Here is a 23,240-nt window from a genome sequence, read left to right on the forward strand (position 1 = left end):
CTTTTTTTTTTTTTTTTTTGGAAAAATAAGTCCTTGAATTATAAAAATCTGCCAATTAGATCCCTAATATTATTTTAGAAGCTACTATATTCAATTTTCCGTCAATTTAAGTCACGTTACTTGCATGTGATACACATTAGATGGTAGATTGGTAGTTTTTCAATAAAGAAATAGTATATGAAGTTAACTTTGGAGGATAATTGGTAGTTTTTCTTAAGAAATAGTGTAAGTTAACTTTGAAAGGTAAATTAGACGTTAGATTTGCAACCTATGTGAAATGTAAAGGGCTTATAGGCTAGAAAATTACGGTATTACATTCTAAAGTGTGTCAAGTGACTTAAGTAGACGAAAAATTTGATAAAATAGCTTTGAATATAATAGTAGGGATGAAATTAGCAATTTTTAATGAATTTATGGACTTATTTTACTGAAAAAAATAATTCAGAGACCTAATTTTCACTGAGGTGATAATTGAGAGACTAAATCAGCATTTCATCCTAAAACTATTACTCTCCCATAAATCTTCATCAGTTTTGAATCATTCGACAAAAATCCAAACCCTACCGAACCTAGCCCAAAAACAACCAAATCAAAATTTCAACATTACTGCCATACCTCTAATATACTTATTACTTAACCAAGTTAAAACTACAAACTGACATCATCTTTGGGTGATGTCTAATTAAAGGTAAGCTTCACACTAGAGCATGACTGAGTAGGTTTATTAATAACATTGATATGAGTTGTTTGTTCTGTAAAAATAATGAAGATGATCAAGAGCATATCTTTTTACAGTGCATTGCTAGGCAAGTGGGGAACTTGGCTAATGATGATTTGCTGAGATATACTCTAGCTAGTAACAATGTGGTGGATTGATTGAATACCCTCCCTCATAAGGATGGGAGGGAGTAAAGTACTTTTGGTAAAGCTTTAATGATCCGCAGGCAAATTTGAAATGAGAGAGATGGTATAATTTTCAAAAGCGAGAATCGCATTTGTAACCAAACTTACATTAGGGCAATGTTGGTTACAAATGAGTTCTTTAAGGAAAATGTCATTTGTGGTGTTCGAGTAGGAACCATGAGTTCGAGCGACACTACTAAATGGTGTAAGCCGTCTCCTCCCTTTGTTAAAATCAATTTTGATGGGTCGGTCATTAACTCAATTGCAGCTAGAGGTTTTTCTGCTTAGGAATGAGTTGGGGAACCCTCTGATTGCGAGAGCTTTAAACTTAGGCCATAATACCATTGAAGTGGCTGAGGCCTTAGCACTCCAGGAAGCTATTTGCTGGGCGAAGAGGAAGAATTTCTCTCATATTATCGTCGAGGGCAACTCAAAGCTAATTATTGATGTTGTTCAAGGGAAGTGCAAGATTCCTTGGAACTTGAGATCCATCCTTGAGGATGTCAACTGAGCGCTTTTCAGGAAGTTAGGTGGTGTCATATCTTTAGAGAAGTTGACTTTGTGACCGATGCTTTAGCTTTTATTAGTATCAAGTCTGCTAATCTTCATATTTGGGATGCCCGTATTCTAGTCGGAGCTTCAAATGCTCTGTTGTTTGATGCTTCTAGAATTGGTTTAAATCCATAAAAATTAATTTTATGCACTTCTGCAAGATCTGTTTCACAAGTCATGTACATTTCAAAATTCTAGCAATTCTGCAAGATCAATTTCAAAATTTTCGCACTTCTACAAATCAGTTTCAATAACTTTTCTCACTTTTGCAAGGTTAGTTTCAAAATTCATGCATACAAATCAATCAAAACCTCAAAATCAAATACTTTAAAAAAAAAAACTAAAATAAAAGAACTAAAAATCTAAAGTCGAATCATTCTTAGAATAGAAAAAAAAAACTCATAAATCTAGAGAACAATATGAAAAAGGAGGAGAGGACGGAGAGAGATGTATGAAGAAGAAATAGGAGAGGGAAGGAAGACGACGAAGGAAGAGGAGAGAGACAGAGAAAATGTGTATTTCACTTGTAACTTGAGACCTGAGTCACTGCACTAGTAAACAGAAAACAAAAGAAAAAAATCTGATCGGAATACACTATTTCGTTGAAGATGAAACAACTACAAAGAGCTTGTTACATTATTCGAAATAATTACATTAAATGAAATACATAATTTACGCGACTATACATGGAATGAAATGGCCTATCAACCAGTGATTGAAATATGTTACAGTTTGAGGCTACAGTCTGCATCCATTTTTATTCAGATAAAAATGGCAGCCTAGGTACACTGGTTCCTCCACCTCCGCTGGTTAGCGATTTGGAGTTAATCACCTCCAGAAAACTTGAACTGGATTTAACACGTTTTGGAGCTTTCTTATTGTTTAATCTCATGGGAAGAATCTGCAACCTCGGATTCATCTCGGTGCCTGAATTTTCAGCCGCCAACTGATAACTTTCCACTAGCTCAAGCTGTCGAGCGATTATTTCAGAGCGTCTTGGGAGAAGCTCTACTGGCTCTCCACCAGGAATCACAATGTACTCAATCGCTAGTCGAACCTCCTATCACAAACAAAAGGAGAAACTTTGTATTAAGCAGATGATGTAGGTAAGGATTGTGCTGTAGAATGAACTGAAACAGTTTACAGACTGAAAAGGGAAAAATTGGGAACGGAAATGTACCTCCAATGCATCAATCTCTTCCAAAGATGGTTTTCTTTTTGGGGCATCATCTTCAATTTCAATGTCGAAAGAACTATTGACCATCTGCTTTGGCAAAGAGCCAACAGATTCCATTTCAAGAATCATCCGAACTGCCTTGACCATTTGTGCCATGGTATTTAACTGGAAAGAAAAATATCTGAATGAGCCATGGCGTTTGTACTATACAAGAATATATAGACATACAAATACAAATAGTGAATTTTCAAAAAACGAAAGAAGATGAGACTACCTTCATGACAAATACAGGCAACTTGTGGAACTTCGCAACACTGCGGATCCATGGGTTTTGTTTCATTTCAGAACTGGATGCTATTATTGCATCAGCTGTTCCGATATCTTCAGTCATTTCTATTTCATCTTCAAGCCCCATTACCTTTGCCACTTGTAGCAGATCAGCTTCAAGAATCTACAATACATCAATATAATAGAAATGAAGTTTTTGTTTTTAAAATCAACCTGATAAAAACTATCTACCATTCAACAGCAACTTGGCAAAATTAATGAAGTTATTCTTCTCAACTCAGCCACATAGTCAACACATACGATAATATATGACCTTTGCTCTCACTTTAAATGAGCGTGGGCTTGAAATTTCCAATAGAAATGCATAGTGAAGCATATACAAACCTAAGTAATATACCTTGTATATATATACACAAACTGGCGAACTCCTCTTCTTCACAGATTTTTTACTGCTGAATTTTTTTGACTGTTTAGCAGAATGATCTGGATCTTCATCATCATACTCTATACCAGAGGAATCAATGTCTTTCTTAAGAGTAAAATCAGACACTTCTAGATAATTCTTTTCAGGTAGTGAGATAGACTGGCAAGAGCCATTAGCATCCGCATCACCACGACGGATTTCAAACAGAGGAGATTTTCCTACAACCAAGAAAGATTTCAAATTAAAATAATAGTTGTCCAAACAATTCAGTTGTAAGGTAAATAAAGCGGTTAAGACACTGGGATGCTCCAAAGAAGAAAGTGAAAAATACCAGCCAGTATAGCATCAACAGTTGCATCTAATCTGTGATGCACACGAAGTTCCATTTTAGATATAATCTCCACAGCACATGTAAATGTAGGAGGCCCCTTTCTTTCAAGAATTGTCTTCTGCACCTTCCTTCTTCTTGCTTCTTCATCACCAAGGGTCACACTCTGTATTCAGATCAAAACTGCTTTTGGTCAATAAATCTGCGAAAGCCTTCTTGGTATGGTCTCTCAACACAATATCTACAGTGTTAATGATCTGTCATATATGACTCCAACAAACAGAACCAATAGATTTGTGTACAACTATTAAATGATAGAGTTGACGAGTAGCATGGCTTTGCACCTCTATGCCGCCAACAAGGATCTGTAGAGAAGGGTTCTTCATTATGTTGTCTATCGTCATTCCATGTGCAGTTCCAACTAGTTGGACTCCTCTTTGAGCAATCGTACTGGCAGCCAATGCTTCAAGTTCTGTTCCAATTTCATCTATTATGATGGTTTCGGGCATATGATTTTCCACTGCCTCAATCATAACCTGCACAAAAGTTCGAAAGAGGGCAAAACGATGATGTGGGTGAAAGGAAAAAAAGCACAAACTTCCTACTTGCGAACTAAAGCAACAGTTGGAGATAAAAAGCAATAGAATTTTTGTCAACACTCACATTATGTTGCATATTGACATTAGGAACTTGCATCCTCCTTGCACGACCTATTCCTGCATGAGGAACATCTCCATCTCCACCAATCTCATTAGATGTATCCACAATCACAACACGCTTCATATGATCATCTGCCAGCATTCTTGCAATTTCTCTGCACGGACAAATTCATATCATGTTTATGTGTGATGCCAAGTTGGAGAAAATGAATCCAAATGTCCATTTCCTTAAACCAGAAGTAGGACATACCTGATCAAGGTTGTCTTTCCGACTCCAGGAGGACCAATGACCAAGATGGAACCTCCACCCTTAACCAAGTCGCTTATGATCTCAGCACTACCTGAGACAGCTCGTCCCACCCGGCAAGTGAGGCCAATGATTTGCATTTTACGGTTTCGAATAGCACTTATCCGGTGTAGTGAATTGTTAATACCCGAACGGTTGTCATCTGAAAACTCACTAACCTATAAAAAAGAAAGTAGCTTTACATAAGAAACACATAAATAAATACTTACATCTTCCTCGACAAATATACCAACTACATAATATTTAAAAAATTAAATGACATTGATCAATCCATTTGAAATACAAAGTTAATAGCTTTTTACCAATCATTAGCATGACCAATCACACGAAGGTCCAAAATTAACAGTTTGATCAAGCATTAAACAAATAATCAAACCAGAAAGACAGCCACTAAACACCAAATTGAAGATTGTCCAAATAAAATTATTTCATGCAAATATGACTTTAAGTCTCAGTGTGCATAACAATGCTCCATACCTTCGATACAGCGTGCCGTAGATCTTCATGATTCACTGGCTTTTCGGAGATCACCCAATCACCGGAAGGTAACCTCGCAATCGGACTCCTCCCCAAATCCATCACAACCTCAACGAGCTCGCCAATCTCCTCGTGCCTGTATAGCTCACTCCTCATCCTCAAAGGCAACAATTCAAGTAACATTCCCAGCTCCGAACCTGCCTCCGGCTGCGACGTGGAAGGCGGATTCGAATTCGGAGACTTCGAAACCAACCCATTTCCGGAAAAGAACCGATCGGACGGCCTCCGAATCCCCGGGGACGGAATCCATGGGGTGGAGGATTTGGACGAAGCAACCGGCTTACGCCCACCACTTGTTCGACGAAACGTCGAAGAGACTGCGGAGATGAATTTGGAGTTCTGGAGGTAGCAGAGGGTCGAGATTGGGATCTGGTTTGCCGATTGCCATGAGCTCTGCAGATCAACCAGCACGAATTTTGAGCTCAAAGCTCTCATTTTTTTTTTTTTTTTTTATTTACAAATTGGCTCCGATTTTTTTCTTCTTTTTTTTATGGTTGTAGTTTTTGAAGAGTGGAGTTCGTGATCTTGTTTCCGGTGTGTGTCCGGATTGGAGAAGATTCGGAGGTATCTCCTCCGCGATTGGAGTTTTGGAGGGAAAGTGGGACCGGCGAAGAGCAACCCAACAAACTGTTAACGACCGTTGAAAGCTAGAAGTTCAGTCGCGTGGGGCTGCGTCACCGGCCACACATACTTTTCAAAGCTGTTACTTTTGGAACTCTATTGAAAAATCATTATTTCCTTTCTTGCACTCCAAAAATTGGGCTTATTTATAACTGAAGTATCATTAGCACTTCAGAATAGTTATTTTAACGTTTCTTTAGTGAAAACAAAAGGTCGATAGATGGTTATTCTGAAGTGCTAACGACAATCTCTTTCCCCATTTTGGTTATATTATAATTGTAGTCTTAAGTCTGGCTTCTAAATTTTGGGACTACTTTAATTTCATTAATTGTTCGACAAAATTAGCAAATGATTGACCAATGTGTTTAAATTGAACGTCTTCGTTTTCAAAAGTGTAGAACACCTCGTACGTAACCGAAGCGTTCTAAATTTAATTGAAAAAACTAAATCATTGTACTTAAATTGCAACAATTAGTAAATTACAGACGAAAAATGAAACCATATGAACCGAAGTGAGACTTTTACACAAACTGCAAGATCATAATCATTGTCTAGACTCACATTTTACCTACTAATACTCAAGGTATATGCTTTTTCTCATTCACTTTCTTGAGGCATATACAAAAATATATATGTATTGCGTAACACGCTTCGGGTCACAATCGAACGATCTGAATGGCAAGAAGGATGGACTTTCTTTGGCTGTAGAATACAGAGAAATATTTATGGTCCCCTTCCCTATCTCAGTTTCGTATTAGGTCGACTTTTGAGACTTTGAAGCAAAATCAGAACCAAAACACAAATCAGTCTTTTAGCCGTGCAAGAATGGTGCAGGCCACCGACGAAGACTACTCTTGCTATGTGCCATGCCTATACTCCATATGCAGCATAGCAAGAGCCATCTTGAAATCACGGTGGCTTGCCTGGACGGAGAAACTCATCCGACTTATAACTAATAACCCTAAACCATTCCTCAAATTTGATCTTCTACCAACAGTTCAAATTGTGATATAGTCTATAATGATAGATTAGATAGAGAGAATTCAGAAAATAATGAAGACGAATAGGATGAAATACTGAAACATTTGTTACCTAAATATGCCAGAAGCTGAGACTGCCGAGCGTCTTTCATTAGCAATGCAAGTTAAGACGGAGGTTATGCAGTCCATTAGCTCTTTTATTATGCGCCTACTGATTTACCGGGTGGCATCCTGCCGTGGTAGAACTCGGTGCTTAAGAAAATATGTTGTACACTCTACACTGTACAGTGACGGAAGCCAGTAACTAATTTGGCATCCAATCTATTCCCAACCCATCAATTTGTTTCTTACACCTTCCTCAATTTTGTTCCTTGGCACTAGAGAACCTACTCCTTCATCTAGTAGGATCCTGTATACCTCCCACTCTCGATCTCGGTTCATGTGTCTGCCTATCTTAACCTGAAACAATGAAAGCACAATGAATCGTAGAATGAGAATCAAACTAAAGCGGGAATCGTTCCTCTCAATTGGCCTAAAGGAAATTACAATGAACTAGCACAAGATATTCATAAGATCGGTTGGAGCCAGTACCGCAAAGATGCATGTTTGTAGAACTTCGAGGGCCAGTGTGATATCATAAAAGACAAGAGGATGACCCCTGCCAGACAACTCAACGGGGTTAGCAACCAGCAGCTCAGTGTCTGGACCACGGCTCACCCCAGCCACTCGAAGAGGACGCAAGAGCTCAATTCTCAAGCGGGAACATAATGCATTTTGCTTGTTGGGGTCAACAATCTTCTTGCCATCTGCTTGCATTATGAACAAGTCCACCTCGTGGTTTCCTCTTGGGTTAGCATAGAATCGTCCATAACAAACCTGATATTGAGCAAGAATATTCAATAGAATCACCATTTTAAAATAATGAACCAGACATTGAGCAAAAATATTCATAAAAGATACAAAATCTAAATAAGGTTGTTACCAAATATCAGACCTCAGGTAACAAATAAAGTACACAAAAGTTCGACTACTAAGAATCCCTTCTAAGTATGATTTCACTGAGGAGTCATTCACGATTCAATAATTTTTTTTAAAATTGCTACAAAAGAGTATACTGCATACATCCAGTATTGAAACTTAATAAAACAAATTAATTTTCTGCGAACATAAACTTGTAATCAATATATTAGATGAGTGATGATGACAATTGGCTTTCTTATAAAAATGGTTAATTTTGAACCAGAATGAAATCTAAAAGTTTTTCATTCCCAAAAATTTTTCTTTTTAGCTTAATGGATGTACCTGAATATTGTAATCCTTCAGAGTTCTCATGATGTCATATATTAGACTTTTATGATCCTGGCAGAAGATTTGAACAAGCGTGTGAGATGGGCTAAGGTGATTGTCCACAGTTACGGAAATGGGGGTTGGAGGCAACAGATCTGTTTAGGCATCTGCTGGGCAGCTCTAAACTGAACAATTCCTCGGTAATAGCAGAAGGGAGATGCAGAGAACCCTGTGTACATGCAGTAACTTCTGATCCTGCCAATTCAATTTCGCAACTTAACAAGGCATTTCCTAAAACAGCCTTTAAAGAATAAATCGTTTCATCTTGTCTTCTTTTTGTATGAAGTTCTCTATTTGAAACGGGAGAAAAGAACAGTTATTTCACTGTATTCTAGAGAAGTATAAAGACAAAGTACAGGCAGAAATGCTGCACAGACAGTATTTATTAAAAGGGAAGTAATGTCAAGAATGACAAACCTTGTATCCGTAACGAAGAAGAGGTCCATTACTCTCCCATCTGGGGCAGTCAAGACCTTCACTCTATTTATTGTGAGCTCCAGCTCACAGAGAACCTCTGAGACATCTATTGGACGAAAATGCATTAAGGTAAATCTGACAAAATATAAGGCTCCATACAGTACATTTCCCACTCAATTACTGAGATGCACTCAAAAGTGTAGGTAGTACAAGGTAAATGAAGCGTAAATAAATACAGAACCGAATAATACTTATACTTTAATGATTTCTCAAAATGAAACAAAAACAGAATTAGCATCATTTAAACACACTAAAAGGAATAATCTATACTTATACCAATCTGTCATAAATTACATTCATTGGTAATTCATATTCATTCTAAACAAGGGAAATGAAAAGGATAGATTTTCTTGCCTATTACACAACACTGCTATTGAGCAAAAATATTCATAACCGATATAAATCTAAATAAGGTTGTTACCAAATATCAGATCTCAGGTAACAAATAAAGTATACAAAAGTTCGATTACAAAGAATCCTTTCTAAGTATGATTTCACTGAGGAGTCATTCACGATTCAATAATTTTTTTTTTTTTTTTTTTTTTAAATTGCTACAAAAGAGTATACTGCATACATCACGTACTGAAACTTAATAAAACAAATTAATTTTCTACGAGCATAAACTTGTAATCAATATATTAGATGAGTGATGATGACAACTGGCTTTCTTATAGAAATGGTTAATTTTGAACCAGAATGAAATCTAAAAGTTTTTCATTCCCAAAAATTTTTCTTTTTAGCTTAATGGATGTACCTGAATATTGTAATCCTTCAGAGTTCTCATGATGTCATATATTAGACTTTTATGATCCTGGCAGAAGATTTGAACAAGTGTGTGAGATGGGCTAAGGTGATTGTCCACAGTTACGGAAATGGGGGTTGGAGGCAACAGATCTGTTTAGGCATCTGCTGGGCAGCTATAAACTGAACATTTCCTCAGTAATAGCAGAAGGGAGATACAGAGAACCCTGTGAACATGCGGTAACTTCCGATCCTGCCAATGCTTTAGAGAATAAATCGTTTCATCTTGTCTTCTTTTTGTATGAAGAAGTTCTCTAATTGAAATGGGAGAAAAGAACAGTTATTTCGCTGTATTCTAGAGAAGTATAAAGACAAAGTACAGGCAGAAATGCTGCACAGACATTATTTATTAAAAGGGAAGTAATGTCAAGAATGACAAACCTTGTATCCGTAACGAAGAAGAGGTCCATTACTCTCCCATCTGGGGCAGTCAAGACCTTCACTCTATTTATTGTGAGCTCCAGCTCACAGAGAACCTCTGAGACATCTATTGGACGAAAATGCATTAAGGTAAATCTGACAAAATATAAGGCTCCATACAGTACATTTCCCACTCAATTACTGAGATGCACTCAAAAGTGTAGGTAGTACAAGGTAAATGAAGCGTAAATAAATACAGAACCGAATAATACTTATACTTTAATGATTTCTCAAAATGAAACAAAAACAGAATTAGCGTTGTCATTTATGCTATACCAAATTGTGGAAATAGGGATCATATTGGTAATAGTTCAATTGTCTTCTTTTTCATTAAAACACACTAAAAGGAATAATCTATACTTATACCAATCTGTCATAAATTACATTCATTGGTAATTCGTATTCATTCTAAACAAGGGAAATGAAAAGGACTGATTTTCTTGCCTATTACACAACACTGCTACATATGGGAACTCATGATATCAATCGTTGGAGATCATCGCCTTTCTATTTAATCACATACAAAAATAATAATCACTCAAAAAAGATAGTCATAACTTTGTTGAATTCAAAACGCTTACTAAGTTGGTAGGAAGATTTCAGATAAATCACTGAGCAAGATATGCAAATATTCAGTAAGTGCAATATCTCTAAGCAAATTAAGCTCAAGGGTAACACCTACCGAAGTTTCAGGTGAACAACTACTAAATGTACTCATGCAATTGATATTCTTTGTAATGAAAGATTAGCATTACCATGCAAAAGGGCATCCCGTTCATAAGAACAGCAAAATTTCAAAAGGAACACATTTGGAGGCTTAGGTTGCTGGTTTTCAGGCCGGTAATAGAATATTCCAGAAGTCGAAAAATACGATGGACACACTTCCAACAGTCTCTTTGTCAACAAATTCCACCTTGTGTTTGGTTTTCCCACCACCCAAAACACTAGGTAGCACCATTTCCCATCAGTTGAAACATCTGATCCACAAAGTAAGCATATTGGTCACCAAATAATTCATCAAAAATATCAATCGAAACTTAAGAACAAAATTACGACTGCAAACTCAAATAAGATTGATGAAGAAAAACACATTTGCAATTTTACTAGGAAAAAAAAACTATAGGCAAATTCCCAGAAAATAAATTAACTAAAATAAACTAAAATAAAACGAAAAAGATACACTGCCCACCATTTTTCTAGCCAAAACTTCGAACACCCACCTCCCAAAAACTCAGAATAATTCAGAAAACAAACGAACATAATATATAAAGCGATCAATAAACCCTCACCTCCCCGCAAATGCGGAGCCCAAACAGCAATATAACTCTGCACAAATCATATCCCAATCCAGTATTGTCAGGACAATTCACAGTGATGACAGTGGGCTCCCCGGCCTTCTCCGGCTGGTTAATGACCACAATGTCCTCGTACAAAATCCCCATTGCTTCGATTTCAGCTCCTCTGTTTTCCCCAGCTCCCAGCAAACAAATGAAGTGAGAAGAGATCCCGAAAGGCTTCCAATTCGGTACTTTCGGATTCTTTCTGTTGTTGTTTACTGGGTATAAATGGATTGGAGATTCCGCCGAACACCAGGGGTTGGATGCCAAACAACGGATTACGGATCGCTGGATCGGAGATATTCCTCTCCCCTGCCTTTTCTTTTCTCGGCACCTTCTCAGTTTCTCGTCCTGCGCTTTATCTACTGTTTGGACGGTGAGAAGATTAGAAAAGGATATAAAAAAATAAAGCACGTGTGTGATTAGGGGGTGGTTAAGCTAAGATTTTAAAAGTGATAGATTTTATAGGATTAAATAAGATTAAAAACTTCTACAAAATTCATACGAATTTTAAAAAATTTGAATGAATTGTGGTGGATTATGATGGAAGGATCTGAAATTCTAGGGGGTGAGGTTGGATTCTTTTTAGTCTTGACTATATATATTTTTTGCTCGTAAATCCCACAAAATCCACAACTTATTAAAATCCTTAATTTTTTTAATATACTTAGATTTGGATGGATTTTAAAATCATTTAAAAAATTTTAATTGAATACACGTAGAATGAATTCTAAAATCTTTTAATTGACTACACCTAGATTTAAATGGATTCTAAAATTCTTTAAAAACTTTTAATTGACTACACTAGGATTTTAAAATCTTTTAAAATCCTCTCAAATCTGAGTTTGACTATACCCCCTTAGTGTTGGATTAAGATCATCTCCATATCTTAACCTTCAGGATCCTGAGGATCAACTGATCCCAATCGTCCAAAAGAAGTAGCAGCCCTATGCAGCTGCATTGCAGCGAGGTCGATGATGTTTCTCAGAGATGCCTGACTGCTTCTTCGGCGAAGGTCGTTGTTTAGTCGATGTCCATTGAGCCAAGTAAATGTCCGACTGCTTCTCTAGAAACTATACCAAATTGAGATTCATTGAGCCAAGCCGATGCTCAAGCCCAGATTCATGTCAAGCAGATGAATCTCCGGCAATTGGGAAGAGAAGGAACGAAGTGACGACATAATTTGTAGCAAGGCTACTGCTTTTTGGTTGATCCGCGGGGATCCGGACTGTTAAGATCCAGAGAGGATCTTAACCCATTAGTGTTGACCACGCGGTTGTTGCTTCAACCGGATGGAAAAAGATTCTCTCCGGATCTCTTCCTCTAAAGTCTATGAATCAAGTGATTCGAGCATTTGAAATTTGATCAAACGGTCAAAAACAGAAAAGCTAGTAAAAACTTTTAAAAGTTGTAATAATTTTTTGCCGTTGGATCAAATTTTAAGGACTCGGATCACTTGATTTGTGGGCTCCCAACCGGATTAACTATTGCTTTACAGTTAAGTAGGTTTAATTTTGTAATTAAGTAATTTGATGAGCTTAAGTGGACCGGCACCTTTCACGATGTATGTTTTGGTGAATACTAGCAATTTTAGTCCGCGGAAATGTCAAATGCATTAGAAGTATTGTAATTGTCATTGATAGTATAACGGATAGCTGATCCAAGACATTAACTTTGAAAGCATAGAGGTTTGAGTATCAAAAACCAACCACGGTCGAGTTAATGTCCCTCGGAAAAAAATGTGCAACTTTATTTTAACTAAAAGTTTGAAGGAAAATAAATCATTTCAAGATTGGCATGACAATCCTGTAACAGCTCTCTAATCTAAAGAAGCCCAACTTTGGCAAATATTTACAATTAAAAGAAGGGAACTTTAACGAAAAGTTCTCGGTATTATTCATTTTAACGAAAAATCATATTTTTACACTAAAAAGTCAACCATGGTATTATTTACTTTACCCTTTACTTTGTCCTTATCGTTAAAACTCAAAATTTTCAAGCCAATTTCATTAGTTTTCCTTTAAAAGAAAGAATAACCTAGTTCATAAAAGAGCCTATTTTCCAATATGACGTTAGGTAGATTGGGTAACACCACTGACCATCATTTGGTTCCAACTCCAATGCCTTCTTGAAGCTTTCAACTGCAGCGTCGATGTCATTGAATGTTAAATAGGTTTGCAACCAGTAAGATGCTGAGAAGTTAGATTATAAACAGCATCCAGAAGGTTTTGTGAATTCTTGCCAATTAAAGATTATTACCTGGCCTTTGCAAAACAAAGCCTTCACATTATCTTCCCAATCACGCAAAGCCTCCACCTATTTGTGCCAAACGTTAAACAGAAAGAAATCATAAACACAATACGTGACAATATTAAAATGATTGATAGGTTAGCACCCTTAAGTCTAAAACCTATTATGATATTGCAAAGTTTTGCATGAGCAAATTTACTATAAGAAATAGCTCGAAACAACTTGAGTTCGGTATCAGGCTTGAATTTTTTAAGTTCACCCAAGCTCGGCTAGTGTAAAAATCAAGCCACTTTAGCGGAGTCAAATTCAGGTCAACTCAGTTATAACTCTGAAAACAATCTTTTATCCATTACACACTTAACTCAACACGATCACCAGGCAATCTGGTATATTTTTATGGATCTACACAGTGGTGGATCCAGGATTTCAAGATCGGGGGGTCCCAAGATAAAAGTTCCAAAAAAAAAAAAAAGACTAGTTTGGTTTCATATCATTATTTTTTATTGAATTTGATTCATTGAATAATCAAAATTAATCAACCACATCAAGTGGCCCAGTGGTAAGAGTGCGGATTTCAGCTCTCAAAATACAAAAAATAGGGAGGTCCCGGGTTCAAGGCTCCAAGCTGGTGTGTCACATCCCGTCCCGGCCCTGGCGAGACCACTTCCTGGGCCCGCTCCACCACCGTAGCATGATATTGTCCGCTTTGGGCCTCGACCATGCCTTCACGATTTTGTTTCTGGGAACTCACATGAGAACTTCCCGATGGGTCACCCATCCTGGGAATGCTCTCATGCGCTACTCGCTTAACTTCTGAGTTCCCATGGAACTTGAAGCCAGTGAGCTCCCAAAAGGCCTCGTGCTTAGTAGGGATGGGAATATACATATAAGGATCACTCCCCTGGGCGATGTGGGATGTCACATGGTGAGTCTGCTTGATTATGGCCCGGCAAAAACTGAAATGCCTCTGTGAGTCTTCCAGAAGGTAGATAACCGTAGCTTACCACTAGTTGTTCTACTTAAAAAAAAAAATAAATAAATCAAGATTAATCTCAAAGGTAATAAAAACCAATAAATTCTCCTCAACAACATAACGCATCAATTAATGAATCTACAAAGATGAAATTTGTTAATGTAACATATATATTATGATTGAGAGTTGAGACTAGAGTCTAGGATTAAGAAACTTAAATGAATTTGGAAGAAATAAAATTAGGCAACTAGAGGTGGTGGAACGGCAAATGATGCTAGGGAATGGGTTAACTTGAGTTTAAAGTTGAGAGGTTGCGACGATTTGGAGGGTTAAAACAAAAATTAGAAACCTCTTCTTCTTCGTTATAAAGTATGCATATTTTTCTTTTTTCATTCTAAATACAGGGCAAGCCTTTCAAGCACTTACACCAAAATTGGTAAATTTTCCTATCCCTTTCATTTGAGTTGTGTGTTGTTGTTTAGGAATAACTTGCAGAATTCATTATAGGTCTGGTTCGGTTTCCGGCTACTTTAGTGAAGATAATGTGAAAATGGGGGTCTCTCACTTTTCTTTCCTTTTTGTTTTGTTTTTGTTTTTCTTAAGTTTTCGTTTAAATGTGTTCTTTTTCCAAGTTATTGATGCTATAGGAATTGGTTGAGATTACAAGGGGAAGGATTCCTAACATTTGTAACAGCGCGGTTCGATGAAGTTCTTGGACTTGGATTTCACGATAATTCCGTTGGTGAATCCACACCATTGTGGTGTAGTTCTTGCATAAACTATTTACCACTGATATATCTTTAAAAAGCTTTTAGTTTAGCAGTAATTCCCCTGCTGTTGGAATTGGATGCTTTTTCTCATTTTTCTTGCATGTTACTTACTTTAAGCTATACCGCATAATTCATACGTTAATGTCTAACAGAGGCTGGTCTATGGAGCCAAAGTCGAAGCAGCAACTGCTGTCGGCTTTGATTATTTTATCGTGGATGCATTGAGGGGTACCGGCTTCTACCAAAAGACTCGCTTGGAGATCAAAAGAGCAGATGACAGTGAGGCTTCATTGCATAACAGATCTTTGAGGAAACAAAGGCAAAGTTCCAAATGTATTGAACTTAGCTGCTGTGCTTCTGGCTTCTACTTTGTCAAGCGTGACATGTCGAGTGATTTATTACAACGGCAATAGCCGTGCTTATTTGATCTTCAATAGACGTTACGTTAAGATCTAATGTCGAATCCAGTCGGGCAAAATACTTATAGCCTTAGACAGCAGCAGCAAATATTTGGCAATTTTTATATGCAGCTACAAAAGTCCCTAATGCATCGCATTGGATACTTGAAATACATACTCCAGTGGGATAGTCGCTGATCAAACGTATGCATAATACCTACCTAAATTATGGATGTAAATAAACTTCTAGTACTACTCTAAACACCACCACTTTAGAGTTTTTATTTGCACAAATGATGTCTACTTTTATATTTTCTTACAGACTACAAGTCAATTTGGCACACCTGTTCTTTCTCTTTGTACACCCACGTCTTTATGACTCGGCCACTAGGTTCATTGATTCGACTCGGTCCAACCATGTATGTCGCTTGCGCAAGTCCCTCTATGATCTCAAGCAAGCTCCTTGTGCATGATTCACCAGCTTTGATACAATGTAAGGAGATACCTAGAAGACTTAGGAATGCAAGAAACCTAGTTTAGGTAGGTGAATTAATACAATCCAATTTACAAGGATACAATACTTGTACTATAAGAAAGTCTAACTAATTCTAGAAGGATCTGGCGCTAGTTGGGTTATGGGCCATGTCTCTAACAGAATGAATCAACAAGAGAATCAAGAAAAATAAAAGTGTGCAAAAGGAGAAAAGAAGTGTTCGAATGTCATTTCCCTGAATTATGGAAAAACATACATGTTCCTTGAAACAAAGTGAAAGGTTTGCAAAATAGAAAGATGATACATATTGTAAACACGAAAATCTTGTGAAATTTCGATGTCTACACGTATACAAAACCAACAGTAGGAAATAAAAGTTGAAAAAACAAGCAAAATACACACAGGGACTGCCAAGTCAATCTCATGGGCAGCGAACACACTGTCTCTACATTTCAAGTGCTGATTTTATTTTTATGAGCTTCCCCAACACATCTTTGATATCCATTCTTTCCTCTGGCACTTCGGCGGAACATCTCAAGCCGATGTCCATGATTGATAAAATGATAAGTTTTGTGGCATTCATCTCTCTGCCCTCTTCTGTGCTCAATAAACCAATATCCACCACTCCTAGAATACCGTCAGGGAGCGACGCATTTATCCATTTCCTCAGGGTCAGTTCTTCCGTAAACATTCCATCTGTTGGCCTTTTTCTTGCAATTATTTCAAACAACATGATTCCGTAGCTATACACATCACCTCTTGTTGACACTTTTCCTAATGAACCATACTCTGCCAAAACACGTTCATAGTAAAGCTATTATGACATGTACGTACGCGAATACGCAAAAAATACAAAAGCAGTGTGGAAATCTATATACGCAAAAAACATCTAGCACGGTTGTAATTAACCAATAATTGATCGTTTTCCCGGCTTCCAGTAATAAACAAAAGTAGATAGATTTACCTGGTGCAACATAACCAAGTGTACCAAGAGTTCCGGTTTGTGTTGCATCCTTGTTTCCTGCCAAAATTTTAGCAAGACCAAAGTCCCCCACATGTGCAACCATGTCTTCGTCAAGAAGGATGTTGCTAGGCTTCAAATCACAGTGCACTACAGGCTCTAATTGGCCTTGATGGAGATATTCTAAAGCTGCTGCAACATCGACCAACACGCTCACTCTTTGAAAAAGATTTAGACAATAATTGCGAGAGTACAACCACTCCTCGAGGCTACCATTAGACATGTATTGCAGCACCAAAGCTCTAACCTCTGGACTCGAGCACGTAGTTATCACCTTAACAAGATTTCTATGTCGTACTGCTCGCCATACCTCGCATTCTGCAATGAAACTTTTCAAGGAACCTTCCATTTGCATATTTAGAATTTTGACAGCAACGGTTGTCCCATCGGAAAGACTTCCCTTGTACACAGAGCCAAAACTTCCGGCTCCCAGAAAGTTGCTTTCAGAGAAATCATTTGTAGCACAACGGAGTTCATGATATGATATCATTCTATGCCCTGGAGCCATTGACAATTCTTCTGAACTTGGAACACTTGCACTTGTTTTTCTAGACTTTCTCCACATAAAAATGGCAGCTATCAGAATCAAAGTTGATATCACAGCCGGAATACCATATTTGAGGAAATAATGCGCGGTCTTTGAATTTCGAGTGCTAAGATTCTTGCAAGGTTGGACTCCAAAACCTGGTCTCCCACAGAGTGCTTTATTCCCCAAAAATGATTGGGCAGTGAAGTTAACAAAAGGTCCAGCTGATGGAATCTCTCCAGAGAGTTGATTAAAAGAGAGATTCAAATACTTGAGAAATTTGAGTATTTCTAGAGACTTTGGTATTGGCCCAGACAGATTATTGCATGACAGGTCTAAAATTTCCAACCCCTTCCCAAAAGTATGTGGAATAGATCCGATGAACAAGTTGTTGGACAAATTTAGAGAGTTTATGCTTTGAAAGGATCCCATGATGCTCGGAATGTCTCCAGAAATTCGGTTCCAAGACAAATCTATCATCTCAAGGACATTTGACATTCTCAAGTCAGGAGGTAAGTATCCACTTAAGGAATTGAATGACAAATCTAGGAACAGGAGGTCTTCAAGGTTCCATAAATTGACTGGTATTGATGAGTTCAGTTTGTTGGAATTTAGGAACACTCTTTGAAGGCGTCTGAGGTTTCCTATGCAACTTGGGATCAATCCACCAATAGTATTGCTTGCCAGTGATAGCTCAGCCAGGTTCCCGATACGACATAACTCCTCCGGAATGAAACCTTCAATGCTGTTGTTATCGAGATACAAGATTTGCAGATTCTCGAATCTTCCAATTGATGGAGGTATTTCTCCACTGACATTGTTGCCGGTCAAGGCAAGAATGGTCAAGTTTTTCAACAAGGAGCTCAATGTCTTGGGTATACGGCCCTTGATTTGGCACAGCTGTGCATACAACTTTCGAAGGGAAGAGGAAGAAGAAAAGTTTCCAGAGTGATCCGGGATGATGCCGTTGAGGGGATTTTCACTCACAACTAATGTTTCCAACGAGCTGCTGCTGAATAAGGAAGAAAGGAACCTGAGCTCAAGAACTCCAGGTTCTCCTGTTAACTTATTTGCTCCTAAAACAAGAAACTTAAGGTCTTTTAAGTTACCAAGATCCATGGGAACTGGTCCATGGAGCAAGTTGTAGCTACAATCAAGCATGGTAAGCTTACTAAAATTTGAAAAGTAGGACGGGATATTTCCAGTGATTTGATTGGTTGAAAGCCCGAGGGTTTCAAGGTTAGGACCCCAAATCCCTCCAGTATATGAAGGGAAACTTCCAGTAAGGGCATTATCCCTTCCGGCGATGTCTGTTATGGTGGAGATATTGAAAATTTCTGGGGGTAAAACTCCGCTCAGCCCATTACCGGCGAAAAAAAAAGAGACTAAACTAGGCAGACGCCCTACGCCACTAGGAATACTTCCCTTGATGCTATTCAATTCCATACTAAAGTACCTCAAGTTGGACATGTTACCTATGGTTTGAGGAATCTTACCGGTTAGGTTATTACCACCAAGGTATAAGGTTTCAAGATTTTGCAGCCCCCCAATTTCTTCTGGAATGCTTCCAGTTAACCTATTGTATGATAGAGATAACAACACAAGACTTTTGCACTTGTATATTTTACTAGGGAACGGGCCACTGAAGCTGTTGCGAGAAAGAGAAATTTCTCGGATATTAGGCCAGTAGTGGCAAAGATCCCCGGGAAGATTTCCGAAAATATTGTCATTTGATCTTAGATAAATAAAAACTAGAGCAGACAGGTTAAGGAGAGTAGAGGGGAATGAACCTGTGAGGCTGTTTTGGTCCAAGAACAATTCATGTAATGTTGAAATGTTACCCAAAGATGCCGGAATTCCACCCGAAAGATTGTTTGCGGTGAGATACAGTCGCTGAAGCATGGGTAAAGAGCCCAGCTCTTTGGGTACGAGACCGCTGAACATGTTTCTGCTAAGGTTTATGACCTTGAGCCTCTGGCAATGATGTAGGGTTGGAGGGACGTTTCCTTGCAGCTGGTTGTCTTGAAGTGCAAGTATCCTCAAGCGATGTAAACGACCGATTTCATGTGGCAGGAATCCAAATAAGCTGTTGTTCTGGAGACGAAGCGAGACGAGGAAAGAGAGGTTTCCCACGTGAGGAGAAATCATGCCATGAAGATCCATATAGGAAAGGTCCAAGGCCGTGACTCTTTGCCTGCGCTTACTGCAAGAGACCCCGATCCAATCGCAAAAGCTTGCTCTAATGGTCCAATTACCGGCTAGGGCACCATTGGCGGGGTAAGCGAGTTGAGATTTGATTGCCAGAAGAGCATGTTGATCGGTTTCGTTAGAAAACGATGCGGAAGACGGAAGAAAACACAAGTAGTTGACAAGCAACACAAGTCCGACGAGGAAGAGAGTTTGTGAGCTTTCCATGGTAAATGATCAAGTTTGTGAGTTGTGTATCATCTGCAGCCATTATTTCTTTGAATATTGTAACACTAAACAGCCATTTTTTTCCTGGAAAGTATTTGACATTTCTCTCTTTTCGCATTTGCATCGCCGCCAAACCACCAATTCACCATCAAGTTTTCAATCAGTATTGTTCGTTTTTTCGGGTCAACGATAGCGGACGGATAATTCCAAGTATCTATCTTTTTGCAAGCGCCCACCGTGAGCCACGCATGAAGAATCAATTAAGCCAAGGCTTGAGCCATCAGAGAACGATGAGAGCTGCTGATAAAGCTCGCGAAAAATGCGGTACTTGGCATCACGGTACTTCTCCACCTTAGGATCTTTGGATGGATGGATTACCCGCCCAGTGCCCAAGATGATTAACTAAATCATAATATCCTGGTAAATATTCCTAATAATGCACCATCTCGCGATTTGTTTCCCCTCTATTATAGTCTTGGCAATTTGAGGATAAAAAATAAAACATCCGAGTTCAACCCTAAGCCCTAAAGTAGGTAACTAATCTCGCTTCAAACCTAAATATTCTCCCTCGTAAACGTATAAAATAGGGTATATTACATTTTCCCAGCTCAGGTTTGTGATGAATTTCAATTCCTTACAATATCTTTAAAATATTTCAATTTCATACATTTACTTATCGTTTTATTTAAATTTCATACATCCATTAGAAAATCTGTTAAGTTAACCGTTAAACGATGACGTGGCTGTTATATTATCCTCAAGTTTATCATCATTTTATTTAAATTTACTATTTTGCATGTTCTGGGTTTTATTATCCTCAAGTTTTCTTTGCCCCCAATCCACTCCCACAGTAGATCCAATATTTTAGAAAGAAACTTCATCGTAAGGCCTCCACAAAGGAGCTGGGGCTATATGATGTTTATGTTATAGAGAGAGAGAGAGAGAGAGAGAGAGAGAGAGCTATTATATCTGCATGTTCTTGAATTAATAGTGCATTCTTAGCAAGGCCTCCACATGATAGTATCGTGTCAATCTGCAAAGAATGAAACAGATACTCAAAAATAGTTACTGAAGAGCCAACTGATTCTGACTTGTATCAAGTGTTAGGCCACAGACCATAACTTTCGCTTTTGGGTCTGCATTTGGCGACCTGGGCAATCACAAATTCAGTAGTTTAACGGAAGAGAAGGGTGGCACTATGACAGATGAAATTTAGCTTTCAATGTATAAGAATATACCCATTCCCATGAAAATCTGGAACAAGATGCATATCTTCAGTCAAAGAAGCAAGGAATGGACGCTATAAATCATGCATCATTGTGTTCAATAACTTGTTCAAAAGTTCAAACAAAGAAATGCCTAGAGAGAGACACACAGATCAACTTAAGTTGTCTGCGAACGGCATTCAAGAGTTAACCCATTTGTCCTAGTACAGTAATTAGCATAAAAATAAGTTGATCAATGACTCTCACGCTGGGAAGCAGCACGATTCGGTCACCATAGCTGAAAAATTTAAAGAGGAAATAGAGTAGGTAAAGTAAAAATACCATGAATCATCCCAATAAAAAAAACCTTCAAAACATCCCAAATTCTCAAATCCGTTCAAAGAAACTTCCCATGAAATCATAGCGACTTCACAAATCCTCTTCATATATGCACCAAAAGTAACGAAAAAGAAGTGCAATCAGCCCAAGAGACAAAAGATCAGTAGAAACAAACCAAGAAAATCAAGTATCGGAGAAAAATTAACCATCAGCATTTCTCCTTTTTTAAATTTTCACCCAAAAAATTGAACCAGAAACGAAAGAGCACCCAAATCTAAAAATTTGCCAAAGAACAAAAAATTAACAACAAAAACATAATTATACACCTGACCCAGAAAGGGCTTGCAATATCGCCCAATAAAACCCTAAAATTGGAAGATGAATATTTCCTGCAACAAAATAACGAAATGAAGTAGAAGAGTGAAAACGAAAGGAAAAGCAGAGCTTTGGAGCGATCTGATTTTTTTGGATGACAGAAAGCGAAATGAAGTAGAGGAGTCCATAGGAGGAGGAAAATGATCGACCAGAAGATGAACCGATGACAGACGCGTGGCCTGTAAGGGTAAATCCGTCACTTCAGTAATATCCTAAAAATTTAAGTATATGAGTTTGATATTCATAATTATGAATATGCGAAAAAAATCGAAAATAAATCGATTTATGATTATGAAAAATTTAATTAAGAAATTTTAAAATTTTATGACTGGAAAATTAATATAATTTACGTCGTAAAATATATCAATAAGTGAAAAAGATGAAAATGATCCTAGTTGGTTTTACTTAATTATATGAGGATGTATTTTATACTCATACATACTATATTATTTCTCGGATATTAGGCCAGTAGTGGCAAAGATCCCCGGGAAGATTTCCGAAAATATTGTCATTTGATCTTAGATAAATAAAAACTAGAGCAGACAGGTTGAGGAGAGTAGAGGGGAATGAACCTGTGAGGCTGTTTTGGTCCAAGAACAATTCATGTAATGTTGAAATGTTACCCAAAGACGCCGGAATTCCACCCGAAAGATTGTTTGCGGTGAGATACAGTCGCTGAAGCATGGGTAAAGAACCCAGCTCTTTGGGTACGAGACCGCTGAACATGTTTCTGCTAAGGTTTATGACCTTGAGCCTCTGGCAATGATATAGGGTTGGAGGGACGTTTCCTTGCAGCTGGTTGTCTTGAAGTGCAAGTTGTAAAAAGTAAAACTTCTGCAACAAGCTTTTATTTCACTGAATGAATTTACAGATACACAGAAGAGAATATATATAGCCTTTTACTCTTTACAAGTATACCCTTGACTACCTTAACTGAATCCTAACTAATCATAGTTAATAACAAATTAACCACAATTAACTTTTGCTAAACTACTTTACAGTAACAGAAATAGAAGACTTGTTATCTTCCTTAATACACCCCCTCAAGCGAGATGAGAGATCAGAGCTGATGCCAACTGGAAGCTTGGAACACAGGTAGCGAAACTGATTTTTAGACAAAGATTTTGTATGAAGATCAGCCAATTGATCAGCACTACAAACAAACTGGACTGTGAGAAGATTAGCAAGAACCAGTTCGCGAATGTAATGATAATCAATCTCAACATGCTTAGTGCGAGCATGAAAGACAGGATTAGAGGCTAAAGAGATAGCTGAAATGTTATCACACCACAGGGTAGGCAGTTGGGGTAGAGGACA

The 23,240-nt window shown here is 37.9% G+C and overlaps 2 protein-coding genes and 1 pseudogene across 3 annotated transcripts; all 3 read right to left on the reverse strand.

The window, feature by feature from the left end:
* Positions 1-2,036: 2,036 nt before the first annotated feature.
* LOC137734673 (protein SEEDLING PLASTID DEVELOPMENT 1) lies at positions 2,037-5,915 on the reverse strand. Its single transcript, XM_068473937.2, has 9 exons — positions 5,116-5,915; positions 4,582-4,796; positions 4,336-4,486; positions 4,017-4,208; positions 3,676-3,838; positions 3,318-3,562; positions 2,907-3,083; positions 2,636-2,797; positions 2,037-2,515 (listed from the first exon to the last, which is right to left on the reverse strand). Exons 1-9 carry the CDS (start codon positions 5,608-5,610, stop codon positions 2,213-2,215), a joined length of 2,103 nt encoding a protein of 700 aa, XP_068330038.2. The 5' UTR covers positions 5,611-5,915; the 3' UTR covers positions 2,037-2,212.
* A 356-nt stretch (positions 5,916-6,271) lies between these two features.
* LOC137735560 (ACT domain-containing protein ACR10-like) lies at positions 6,272-11,410 on the reverse strand (annotated as a pseudogene). Its single transcript, XR_015964031.1, has 6 exons — positions 11,111-11,410; positions 10,577-10,798; positions 9,783-9,888; positions 8,079-8,413; positions 7,368-7,652; positions 6,272-7,235 (listed from the first exon to the last, which is right to left on the reverse strand). The product of XR_015964031.1 is annotated as an ACT domain-containing protein ACR10-like (transcript).
* A 4,837-nt stretch (positions 11,411-16,247) lies between these two features.
* Positions 16,248-20,133, reverse strand: LOC137735687 (uncharacterized). The gene is made up of 2 exons (XM_068475132.2): positions 17,007-20,133; positions 16,248-16,831 (listed from the first exon to the last, which is right to left on the reverse strand). Exons 1-2 carry the CDS (start codon positions 20,002-20,004, stop codon positions 16,488-16,490), a joined length of 3,342 nt encoding a protein of 1,113 aa, XP_068331233.2. The 5' UTR covers positions 20,005-20,133; the 3' UTR covers positions 16,248-16,487.
* Between the last annotated feature and the right edge of the window lie 3,107 nt (positions 20,134-23,240).

This window comes from Pyrus communis, chromosome 7 (genome assembly GCF_041283825.1).
Source record: "Pyrus communis isolate YQ-2024b chromosome 7, ASM4128382v1, whole genome shotgun sequence".
NCBI classification, from domain to species: domain Eukaryota; kingdom Viridiplantae; phylum Streptophyta; class Magnoliopsida; order Rosales; family Rosaceae; genus Pyrus; species Pyrus communis.

Excerpts from the sequence above, each read along its gene's own strand:
- LOC137735687 (XM_068475132.2), bottom strand. The coding sequence starts at position 20,004 with ATGGAAAGCTCACAAACTCTCTTCCTCGTCGGACTTGTGTTGCTTGTC. Across the intron at positions 16,832-17,006 it reads ACTTGGTTATGTTGCACCAG|AGTATGGTTCATTAGGAAAA; the intron begins GTAAATCTATCT and ends GTGTTTTGGCAG.
- LOC137734673 (XM_068473937.2), bottom strand. The coding sequence starts at position 5,610 with ATGAGAGCTTTGAGCTCAAAATTCGTGCTGGTTGATCTGCAGAGCTCA. Across the intron at positions 4,487-4,581 it reads GGAAAGACAACCTTGATCAG|AGAAATTGCAAGAATGCTGG; the intron begins GTATGTCCTACT and ends TTGTCCGTGCAG. Across the intron at positions 4,209-4,335 it reads ATGTCAATATGCAACATAAT|GTTATGATTGAGGCAGTGGA; the intron begins GTGAGTGTTGAC and ends ACTTTTGTGCAG.